Raw genomic sequence first — 11,888 nt, 5'->3', positions numbered from 1 at the left:
AGTCTCAGTCTGAAAAAGGGGGTTTACAGCATGTGCTTAAAGTGTTGTCCATGAATAGAATTTGTGTTCTGCACAGGCTTATCAGGGACAACACTTTCCGCTTTTTTTTTTTCGTTGAAGGGAAGATTCTCTTAACTAAAACCAAGTTAATGCGGAAAGTGTCGCCCCTGATTAGCCTATGCATACTGCACAGGCTAATCTGGGACAACACTTCATGCACATGCATTTAATCCCCTTTTCACAGAGCCAGGCTCACATGTTCATAGTAAAGTTTGACAGATCCTGTTACCTTGGTTACGAGAAGCAGTTTCCTTTGCAGTCTCTTGATGAGATCGGCCTGGTGGTTTTGTTTGGCCTTCTCGTTGTTGAGCAACGTCTGCTGATGTGAGAGCTGGTCCTGAAGAGAGCGCACGGCCACATCCTTCATGTTCAGGCTGAAGAAACCAGACATGTTAAAAGTATTCACCCTTTCCCACTCAGAAGCAAAGTGTAAATGGCTATATGCAACCAGCATATAATCAGAATAGCCTGCAAGTAACTCGTAGTTTGTTCAGATTTTATATTGTTTGCTGCTCATCAGTATCTTAGGGTTGAAGCCTTTAAAACAATTTTTTTAAATAAAATTCATTTTAATTATTAAATACTTACCTGTTATCGTATGCTTATACTTTCCAAGGGGAAATAACTCATCCGGAATTTTAACTGGGAATCAGCCACCCCAATACCGTAATACAGGCCAGGTTAAACATAGTGCAATGCAACCTAGCCAAAAATCGGTTACCAACCCTCAATATTCTTTCAATATATATACAAATATATTAATCAAATAGCGGGGTGGGAGGTGGGACTTACCGATAACAGGTAAGTATTTAATAATTAAAATGAATTTTATTTAAAAAATTTGTTTTAATGTCATAAATACTGACCTGTTATCGTATGCTGATTTTGCAGCTGCGGTGGGAAGGTTCGTATATATTTTCCCAACACAGTAGAACCCATAAACAGGGTTATCAGCTAATGATATCAAGTAATCTTCGTTAAAACGGTATTAATTATGACTTCTCGGACAGAGTAATATGTCTATGTCGTAAAAAAGACACTACCGTTAGTGAAACCACAACAAGCCCAAACATATACAAATTGTATTGTTGGCACTTCAGAAAACGAAGATAAAAAGATGACAAAGGTGGTCGGATTCCTCCAGTAAACAGCTTAGAGCATGTCAAAAAGTGGGGCGTGATTAATATATGCCCACAAAACAGACAGAGCTCTTAATTCATGCGGTCAGATCCTAAAAAGGAATGAATCCTTAGATAGGATAAGAGTAACTTTACTTAGTCGAGGTCTAACCCCGAGCAATAGAAGCCGCAGACACATCTCCCCCCCCCCCCCTTTTTTGGGGAAATGAAGAGTGTCTTTTGAGAACCTCGAATGGACTTCCGACTAACACTGCTGAGATAGAACTTCAAAGCCCTGATTGCCCAAAGAAGTTTATCCTCATCTTCATGACTACCAGTTTAAGAAAAACTTGGAAACTTGAAGGCAGAAGCCATATAGAGGACTTGATATTAAGCAAGGAATCCTTGCTGACACAACAAAGTGAAAACGACAATAGATCCAACTGGAATTGGTCGTATTCAACAGAAAAAGCATGAATTTCACTTCTCCGTATGGTAAAAGCCATAATAAGAAGGAAAACCGTCTTAAAATTATATTGGAATTGTTAATAAGCCTGATGAAAAAGGTTCATAGGGAGCTCATTAAGCATCCCAACATGTAACACAAGTCAAAACCGCTTAAGAAGGTAAAGGAACGAAAAACATAGTGTTGACGTTCCATAGTTTGGATCAGTTCCAAAATAGGTAAGACAGCACAGAGTTGCGATGACTTACACAAAACAAGGTATACGAAAGCATAATCTCTATCCTTTGATGAAGAAAAGAACAAATTTCTTATCATCAAGAAAAAGATGAGAAAAACCTCTATGTATCTAGCAGAGTGATTAAGGTAATAACTATGCTTTCGAATACCCAGTCAAAAATGAATTTCCATAGAACCTTTATACAGTTCTGATGGAATTATCCTTGCACAAGTAACAAGGATTGAAACTCTAACAGAAAAATGTTCTTCTGTAGAGATAACTAAAAGTTATTAATTGCCACACATGTAGTGGCACATGTTTGGATCAGTAAAAATATGTCTCTCTGAGATATGATATTTGACCTGTGAAAAAGTTTCCTGAAAATAAGTGTACAGGAGACTTAAAACAAATTTTTAAAATAAAATTCATTTTAATTATTAAATACTTACCTGTTATTGCATGCTTATACTTTCCAAGGGGAAATAACTAATCCGGAATTTTAACTGGGAATCCGCCACCTCAATACCGTAATACAGGCCAGGTTAAACATAGTGCAATGCAACCTAGCCAAAAATCGGTAACCAATCCTCAATATTCTTTTAATATATATACAAAAATATTAATCGAATAGCGGGGTGGGAGGTGGGACTTACCGATAACAGGTAAGTATTTAATAATTAAAATGAATTTTATTTTAAAAATTTGTTTTAATGTCATAAATACTGACCTGTTATCACGGGGTGGAATCATTGCGACCATAACGCTCGTGTTGTGTGCGTAAAATGTCGCAATGCAGCTTCCGTTGTGGTGGCAATTTCAAAAGATGGATGCAAACGGTGAGTACGGTTTTGTTTTTTACGTTTCCCGAAGACATACAGACCTTAATTTAAAAATCGGAGAATGCTATTCAATACCAATATAAATATTGTTTACTATTCTGGCAAAATTCTTGAGAAAAATCCGATATCCTAACCTCAAGGACTTTACAAAGGTGTGTTCTATGATGTTGACAATTAACAAGTCGCATATTTTTACGAAATCATTACATTTTTGTACAGAAAATCCAATTGTATATTCGTTTTTCTAATAACTATGCTCGGCTACAAAAAATATCGTAACCTCTTCTGAAAAGAAGGCGTTGTACCCGTTGTTTTGAAAATGTTGTGGTCGCAAGCACATGTTGTGGTCGAAATTTATTGTTGTGGTGCTGATGTGAAATAAAACAGACGGATAATTGAATCTTTATGTCTGTCTCTTTGTCTGTCTGTTTCTGTGTCTGTCTGTCTGTCTGTCAATCTGTCTTTCTCTGTGTATGTGTGTCTGTCCCTTTGTCCGTCCGTCCGTCCTTGTCCGTCCGTCCGTCTGATTGTTACTCAATCTACATTTTATCCAGACTGGCTCATGTTCGAAATCTGGTGCTGGTGACTTGAGGAATCACTCTGCATTTCATTAAATAAATATATTGTTTATGTGCTCATCTCTATGTGAAGTCGAATAACAGTATAAACATTGAAATATTTGAAACGCACTTGATTACAGAGTTATTTACCTTATTAACAAATGCGCTATTGTGTGCACTGCTGTTTTTTATGTTGGCACAATGAGATTTCCAGAAGACAAACGAGACTTTTAAAGTTAACATATCCATTTTGTTATAGCAGGTGAAGATGAATTACCTCATTGCCAGGTCTTTTTAAACGCGGCACAGTTTTAATTTGCTACTAACGTTATTATTGGAATTAAAAATACAAGTTTAATACAAAGTAAGTTCTTCACTTGATAAATGCTCATGAAGATAATATAGATTACTTAATATGTTGATTAACTTGTTTACGTGATTATGATGTTTATAACATTACATTTCCATGTGTAGAAATGTATTAAAATTCCTTTGCTTATATATACGCAGAACAGTTCTATGGCCCGAGTATCAAGTTCGCAAATGCAAATAGGTTTGTCCTCAGTCCGTCCGTCTTTCTGTCCGTCCTTCCGCAAAACTTTATCATGCGGTATATCATTAAGTACAAACCGGTTACTCTTATGAAATTTGGTATGCATAAATAGAATTTAAACATTTCACCAAAACGGGACCCTGCTATAACTGTAATGCACTGACGGTACTTAAAAAACCCTGTTATGTCACATTGGTTGTAAATCAAGGGCGATATATGCTGTCTCGTCCTGATTCAATATTTTCTTGCTAAACTGTCACGTTATATACTCATAACGATTTGGTATGTTTCAGGTCGCAACGTGGATATGCCGACATCAAACAAACGCCAAAAGTGTTTCTGCTACTTCTGTGGAAGGATTTTTAGTGCAGAAGTCATAGTCTCGTTCCATATCAAACACATCCATGAACAAACAACTCGCAACTCGCTTTGTCTGCGGTAAAAACATGTAGCACAGTTTTAAACATGAAAAGACATCAACGCGTCGTCCACTTGAAAAAAGGGCCTCATACGTGTTTTGCATGCAACAAACATTTGCTTGCAGGCGAGACATTAACTAACATATGAGCTAGTCTCATGGCAACGGATACAAATACAAGTGTGAAAATTGGTGCAAGGAGTATGCGTACAAACGAAGTACTGAACGACACGTGGCTGTGTGTGACAGACAAAAACCATAAGTCATATGTGAAAAGTTCAAAGAGCATGTTGGGAATGAAATGAGGCCAACGGGCTGTTTGATTTTATTTATGTAACGACTACATTGTATGCATGTTTTAATTACGTTAATTGCTTAATATGTTTTGCTTCAGTATATATTTTATATGTAATTAAAGACAATATGTTTGTTTTTGTTTTACTTTAAACTGCATAAACTTTATGCTATTGAGATAAAAAAATATGCTTTAGATTAAACTGTATAACATATATGAAAGTTTGCTCAATAATTTTATTTCTTTCCCCTCTGATATTTGATTAAATTATCAGTTAATAAATTTTAACATACATATCAAAATGCAATTCAAGGTTGAAATTTGACCACACTCGTAAGTTTTTTTGTTTCCACTAACATTGCCAAAACGTAGGGCAGGTAAGTCAGCGAAACTTTTTTCATTTGACGTTGTTTACCTGTGCAAGATATTTTCAACTAAGCAAGTTCTTCTACATGTGTTTTCTGCTCCAATTAGAAGTTATATTGGCACCAGATTTGCAAAATTATCTTTATAATACCCATAGCAATTAGATGTAAGATTTATCTTACTCTTATATATTTTGTTTTACTTAAACCGATATTTGAAGTTGAAAACTTGATCAACATTCTCCTTTGTTGAAGTGAAATATGTTCATAAAGTTTTGGCTATAGATGCTGAACTGTATTTTTATAATATGTATAGTCTCTTATAACTCAATTGTGAGTGGCATTTATGTACTATGTTTTAAAGCTATTTTATATATGTTTTACTAGGTACATGATGATGAGACTTTAATAAACTATCTTATCTATCTGTGTTTGCAACATTAATTATATAACATTCAAAGATGGCACAGTCATACTTTTGATAACAATAATCAAGTTAAACAAATAATGAATTATTCGCCTTAAACTTGATTTCCAATGACCAAACAAATTACGTGTCGGAACGAAAAATTAGGATCTGTCGGGTAAATGGAAAACAAACAAATTTTTGGACCTTAATTACATATTTTAATGGTTTCAAAAGGAATGTTTCATGTTCCTGTATTTTGAAAAAAATATCGAAAAGAGCAAAAAAACACATGATTTGTAGAGAACACTTCTAACAAGAGTCATGAATTTAAAACAAAGAACAAAACACATAATAAGAATAGAAGTTTATTTAATAAAATCTAATTCTATGTATAACTATGTTATATTTTCATAAAATAAAGGTATAATTTTAACTTTTTCTCCACCAATGTTTCGGATTCAAATCCGATTAAGAAAATGTCCGTTCCACGTTTATTTTTTTCCATAAAACACTATAACGTATAATAAAGACGCTTTAATATTGTTGGCTACAAGAGTTATCATTCTGTCTATAACACCAAGATCTAAACCATCTGATAGGTCACAGTGCACAGGATTGTTATCCAATAAAACCTCAGACTGACAGTCAAAATTAATTTTTGAATCTGCAGGAGACAGCTGCTTGTTTCGACATAGAAATTGCGACTCGTTTTTTTGGTCCGCCCATGAAACTCATAAACTTTCCTCAAATAATCGGTTGCCCAACCAAAACAAATTAAAACTTGTATCACTGTAACGCATTGCGCGCGTATCGTTATCGAAACCAATTCACAACATCTATGAACAAAATAAATGCAATATTGCCCATCGGGAAACTTTTGGGCTACCAACGTCAGAAATATTACAAAGTCCGCTTTCACATTGTGTTCTTTTCAGATGTCTAACACCTTGTCGAAAAGATGGTGTATGGGCACCATCACTGTATATATATGTTTCTTCACTGGCATCATTTATTAATCAAATATTTGATCGTTAAAGTGAATTAAAAGCTAATTCTTTTTTAGCTTTGACAATATATGAAATGATTTTATGCCTTATGAGTTTTGAAATAATATCACTTATTTTGGGGATTGGTGACACTATTCTACTCAATTTCAATGCAGGAGAAAATAGTTTTTCTGACAGCTATTTTGACAAAGTCGTTTTCCACCACCGTTTTTAACAGGCGTACTGGTATTTAACGTCCGATTTGAAGATGTTTTTCCAAGGACGTTTTTACTGTATGAAATCCGTTTGATAATGGATGGGAACAATCCTTTCTTTCGTCTTCCCTTGAATATTCACATCTGCAATACAACAAAAAAAATAAAAATAATCTTTACTATGAGTGGCCGTAATGCGAGGTTTTCATGCAACATAATTGTATTGTTTCAGTTGTTTCAATAAAACAATTACCAACCTTTGATCTGATGTTACATTACTTCCCTTACGTTTGTTCTTATATATGTTACTTCACATCAGCACCACAACAATAAATTTCGACCACAACATGTGCTCGCAACCACAACATTTTAAAAACGGCAGGTACAACGCCTTCTTTTCAGAAGAGGTTACGATATTTTTTGTAGCCGAGCATAGTTATTAAAAAAACAAATATAAAATGGGATTTTCTGTACAAAAATATAGTAATATCGTACAAATATGCGACTTGTTCATTGTCAACATCACATGAACCAACCTTTGTAAAGTCCTTGATGTTAGGATATCGGATTTTTCTCAAGAATTTTGCATGAATAGTAAACAATATTAATATTCGTATCAAATAGCATTCCCCGATTTTTAAATTAAGGTCTGTATGTCTTCGGGAAACGTAAAAAACAAAAGCGTACTCACCGTTTGAATCCATTGTTTGAAATTGCCACCACAACGGAAGCTGCATTGCGACATTTTACGCACATAACACGAGCGTTATGGTCGCAATGATTCCACCCCGTGGTTATCGTATGCTGATTTTGCAGCTGCGGTGGGAAGGTTCGTATATATTTTCCCAACACAGTAGAACCCATAAACAGGGTTATCAGCTAATGATAGCAAAACCCTCAACAAGGGTTATCAAGTAATCTTCGTTAAAACGGTATTAATTATGACTTCTCGGACAGAGTAATATGTCTAAGTCGTAAAGAAGACACTACCGTTAGTGAAACCACAACAAGCCCAAACATATACAAATTGTATTGTTGGCACTTCAGAAAACGAAGATAAAAAGATGACAAAGGTGGTCGGATTCCTCTAGAAAACAGCTTAGAGCACGTCAAAAAGTGGGGTGTGATTAATATATGCCCACAAAACAGACAGAGCTCTTAATTCATGCGGTCAGATCCTAAAAAGGAATGAATCCTTAGATAGGATAAGAGTAACTTTACTTAGTCGAGGTCTAACCCCGAGAAATAGAAGCCGCAGACACATCTCCCCCCCCTTTTTTGGGAAATGAAGAGTGTCTTTTGAGAACCTCGAATGGACTTCCGACTAACATTGCTGAGATAGAACTTCAAAGCCCTGATTGCCCATAGAAGTTTATCCTCATCTTCATGACTACCAGTTTAAGAAAAACTTGGAAACTTGAAGGTAGAAGCCATATAGAGGACTTGATATTAAGCAAGGAATCCTGGCTGACCTAACAAAGTGAAAACGACATTAGATCCAACTGGAATTGGTCGTATTCAACAGAAAAAGCATGAATTTCACTTCTCCGTATGGTAAAAGCCATAATAAGAAGGAAAACCGTCTTAAAATTATATTGGAACTGTTAATAAGCCTGATGAAAAAGGTTCATAGGAAGCTCATTAAGCATCCCAACATGTAACACAAGTCAAAACCGCTTAAGAAGGTAAAGGAACGAAAAACATAGTGTTGACGTTCCATAGTTTGGATCAGTTCCAAAATATACGAAATCATAATCTCTATCCTTTGATGAAGAAAAGAACAAATTTCTTATCATCAAGAAAAATATGAGTAAAACCTCTATGTATCTAGCAGAGTGATAAAGGTAATAACTATGCTCTGGAATACCCAGCCAAAAATGAATTTCCATAGAACCTTTATACCGTTCTGATGGAATTATCCTTGCACAAGTAACAAGGATTGAAACTCTAACAGAAAAACATTCTTCTGTAGAGATAACTAAAAGTAAATAATGGCCAGACATGTAGTGGCACATGTTTGGATCAGTAAAAATATGTCTCTCTGAGATATTATATTTGACCTGTGAAGAAGTTTCCTGAAAATAAGTGTACAGGAGACTTAAAAGGTCGTAGAACCATAATCCCATGGTTCATTAAGTATATTGCATGAAATTATGGCAAAAACTCAGTTATTGCAAAAACTCACCAAGAAGGCAAGATATTCCAGTTTATGTCAATGGACGAATGTATAACAATCGCACACCCTGTTGGATCGATCACTGTGAACTGCATTATTGACGTTCAGCATACCGGTATATACTGCGATCTAAGATCGCATAACGCTAATTACTAGCGTTTGATGATAATCAACATTCTTCGATATACTATGCAAACTTACTGCCGCGCATGCGCAATCACATTATTTGAACCCAACGGAAAAATAATTGGAAAGAAAGAACTACAGGACAAAACGTCCAACAGAGCCTTGAGACGACCTGGTATGAGTCAGACGATAGAGAAAATTTGTAGTTCTTGCAAAGAACGAATAAGTTCCTGATTTCCAGTTACAAGGAGTGATAATATGATCACCTCCGTGTCTGTAAGTAAACCACGACCGATGTGTGATAGTTGAAACCATCACAAAGGAATCGTGAAAATGTGTTGTAAATGAAAAACAGCTAAAAAGAATTTTCGCTTTTCAAGATGTACATGTGCAGGTGATATTCATTAGGATACCACATAATTGAGAAAATCAAGATACGTTGTTCTATGTGATCGTCCATAACCTTCTCTGCTCACATCTGTATAAGATGTAAGGAAGGTTGTGGTAGAATAAACTATATTCTTGCCAAGATAATCTTCTAGTCTAGACACCACTGAATAGTGGTAAATAATGACAAAATGATGGAAATCTGTGTCATTGAATAATCCCGAGATTAATACAATTAACTTAAAAATAAAGCTGAAACGGACGTAAGAAAAGACGTCTCGGCAGAAAGACCGGTGACCGGACCGGTAAATACCGACCGGTGACCGGAACCATTTGTCAAGGATGGGTGGGCAAAGAAACCACGGCAAGCCGAACTTTCCCACTCCAAACACACTTGAAAATTGGTAGAATAGGACAGTGTTTAACACTTATAAGTTTATGACCTATCTACAGAATATAGCCTCTTCTTGAACCAATAACAGGCGCCTTTAAAATCCTGGATAATACAGGTCGTGAAGTCATCGATTTGCGAAGTACTGAAATATGATTGACAGTGGTTTCTCCAGAATCGGAGGTGTGATGGCAGAAAAAAGTGAAAACCCTAGGAGTAACCTTAAGGGGGTCCACGCTTGCCGGTAGAATGCATGGAAGTCTTAAATTCTGACTTGATTAATCCATTTACTCCAAGACTCCTAACCAGGACGAATTCCGAAAGGAATACGACCAGTTATAGGAAGACGGCCTGTTATGGCCAGAAGTGTAATAGAAGAATAACTTTAAGATGAGGTCCCTCCAGATCCTAGGATCTAAGATCTGAGTTCAATAGATCCTAAGCCATCTACAAGACTGTAGCCGCTATGCAGTCAATCTGATAGGCAATCCTATGTATCAGAACTATTGTTGATTCCAGTAGCTTGAAAATATGCACTGTCGTAGGAGCAATAGAAAAGCAGAAGTCCATACAAAATGTCGTCTTGCTCATCCTGCTAGCGTCATTAATGTGTCCCAACTGTTCCGTGACACTGACTGCAAAGTCTGTAGCCGACAGGTAAAGGCTGTTAAAACAATTCATCCTTCGGGTCTCGAACATAACTTAATAGAGGTCAAATAGTAATGTTCGACCTCAATGCTAGTCTCCGAGCCCACTTCAGCCGATCTATCTGCAAGACCAGTAGTCTGCATGTAGCCGGTTGAGATAGAAGTACAAATAACAGATATAGCATGATTTGGTAACCGTCGCCAGTAGAACATCAGTATTGAAAAACACAAAAAGTCATGTAGATTGTTGAATCCATAAAATATAGTATTCAATACAATCATAGCCAGGGGTATACAACTAGGTAATGTAGACGATACCCGTGATACTAAAAATTGACTGATGAAAACACAGTGGAATACCGGTAATTGGTAACTGGTGACCGAACCAGACCGGTCAATGACCGGTAACTGTAGCCAGGTGAACGGACCAGTCATAATATGACCGGTGACGTTACCAGTTAAAGACCGAAAAATGGTGGAATCCATATGGTCTGATATCAATGTCAAGCATTGCTCAGAAAAAAAGATCGTGCCAAAAATCCAATCCGATGGCGATGAGACATCACTTATTCTGACCGGTGATCAGAGATCGGTGATATGACCGATGAATGGTGACCGATGTCCGGTGATCGGGACCGGTATAATATAACTGCGTCAGAATGGAAATATCTGGTGCAGAAGAATGACCATCCACGAAGTCATCTGATAATGTTAACCCGAAAACAACGGTAGATTATCAGTATTAATAGGCATAAGTGTCCTTGTAGTCGTAGTGGAGAAAAGAACAGCTTATCCCGAAGCCTGAAAGTTAAACGAACTAGTGTTCGTATACAACTACGGCTCGGTGACTGCAACATGTGTTGATGCCATAAGAAAAACCATCACACGTGGAATGGAGACATGATATTCCTGAAGGAATAAAATGGAGAACGTCGATATGACCAGTAGGTTCATTAACGCCTACGTGAGAAGTGGCGACATCCATATAACTGCAATGCCGAAATATTGTTCGGCTACGCTGGAAATATTGTCTTCTACAATATTGTCTCCGTGAGCATTGACGTGATAGCTTACGAGCGTATCAACGCCGAGAACTGCTCAATGAAGGAGAGGTATGTTCGATAACTATCCTGTTGGGCTCAATGAAGTCCGCTGATGTCTACGTGAAGGTTGACGACGTCCTCGTTTCCTGCGATGTCGAGATCTGGATCGGCTGCGCTGTCGAGATGTGGATCGGCTGCGATGAGACCGAGATCTTTTAGAATAACGTCTCCGGTGACATGACCGGACCGGTGACATGACCGGACCGGTGACATGACCGGTGATCAATGACCGGACCGGACCGGTGACATGACCGGTGACCGGACCGGTGATCAATGACCGGACCAGTGACATGACCGGTGACCGGGCCGGTGACATGACTGGTGACCGGACCGGTGACATGACCGGTGATCAATGACCGGACCGGACTGGTGACATGACCGGTGACTGGACCGGTGACCGGACCGGCCGGTCAGACGTCGATCAAATCATTACCAGTGTTGTCACCGGATAATGACCGTATGGTGGATGCCAAATGGTCCGGCATTGGTCGATGTCCTTGACCAATGCCATCGGGCAAAGACCGGCTGACAGGTGTCGCCATATGGTCTGATGTTGA

At 37.4% G+C, this 11,888-nt stretch overlaps 1 protein-coding gene across 5 annotated transcripts in view; it reads right to left on the bottom strand.

Moving 5' to 3' along the window:
- LOC127866608 (mitotic spindle assembly checkpoint protein MAD1-like) overlaps positions 1–11,888 on the bottom strand; it is a 51,269-nt gene that overhangs the window by 16,564 nt on the left and 22,817 nt on the right. For all 5 annotated transcript variants that reach the window (XM_052407282.1, XM_052407283.1, XM_052407281.1 and 2 more), the window contains exon 11: positions 290–434. In XM_052407282.1, the coding sequence (XP_052263242.1) occupies positions 290–434 (145 nt within the window). The remainder of the gene's footprint in view (positions 1–289; positions 435–11,888) is intronic.

Source organism: Dreissena polymorpha, chromosome 2 (genome assembly GCF_020536995.1).
Source record: "Dreissena polymorpha isolate Duluth1 chromosome 2, UMN_Dpol_1.0, whole genome shotgun sequence".
Classification (NCBI taxonomy): Eukaryota; Metazoa; Mollusca; class Bivalvia; order Myida; family Dreissenidae; genus Dreissena; species Dreissena polymorpha.
Note: the sequence above shows the minus strand (reverse complement) of the source record. Positions and strands in the feature narration are given on the sequence as shown.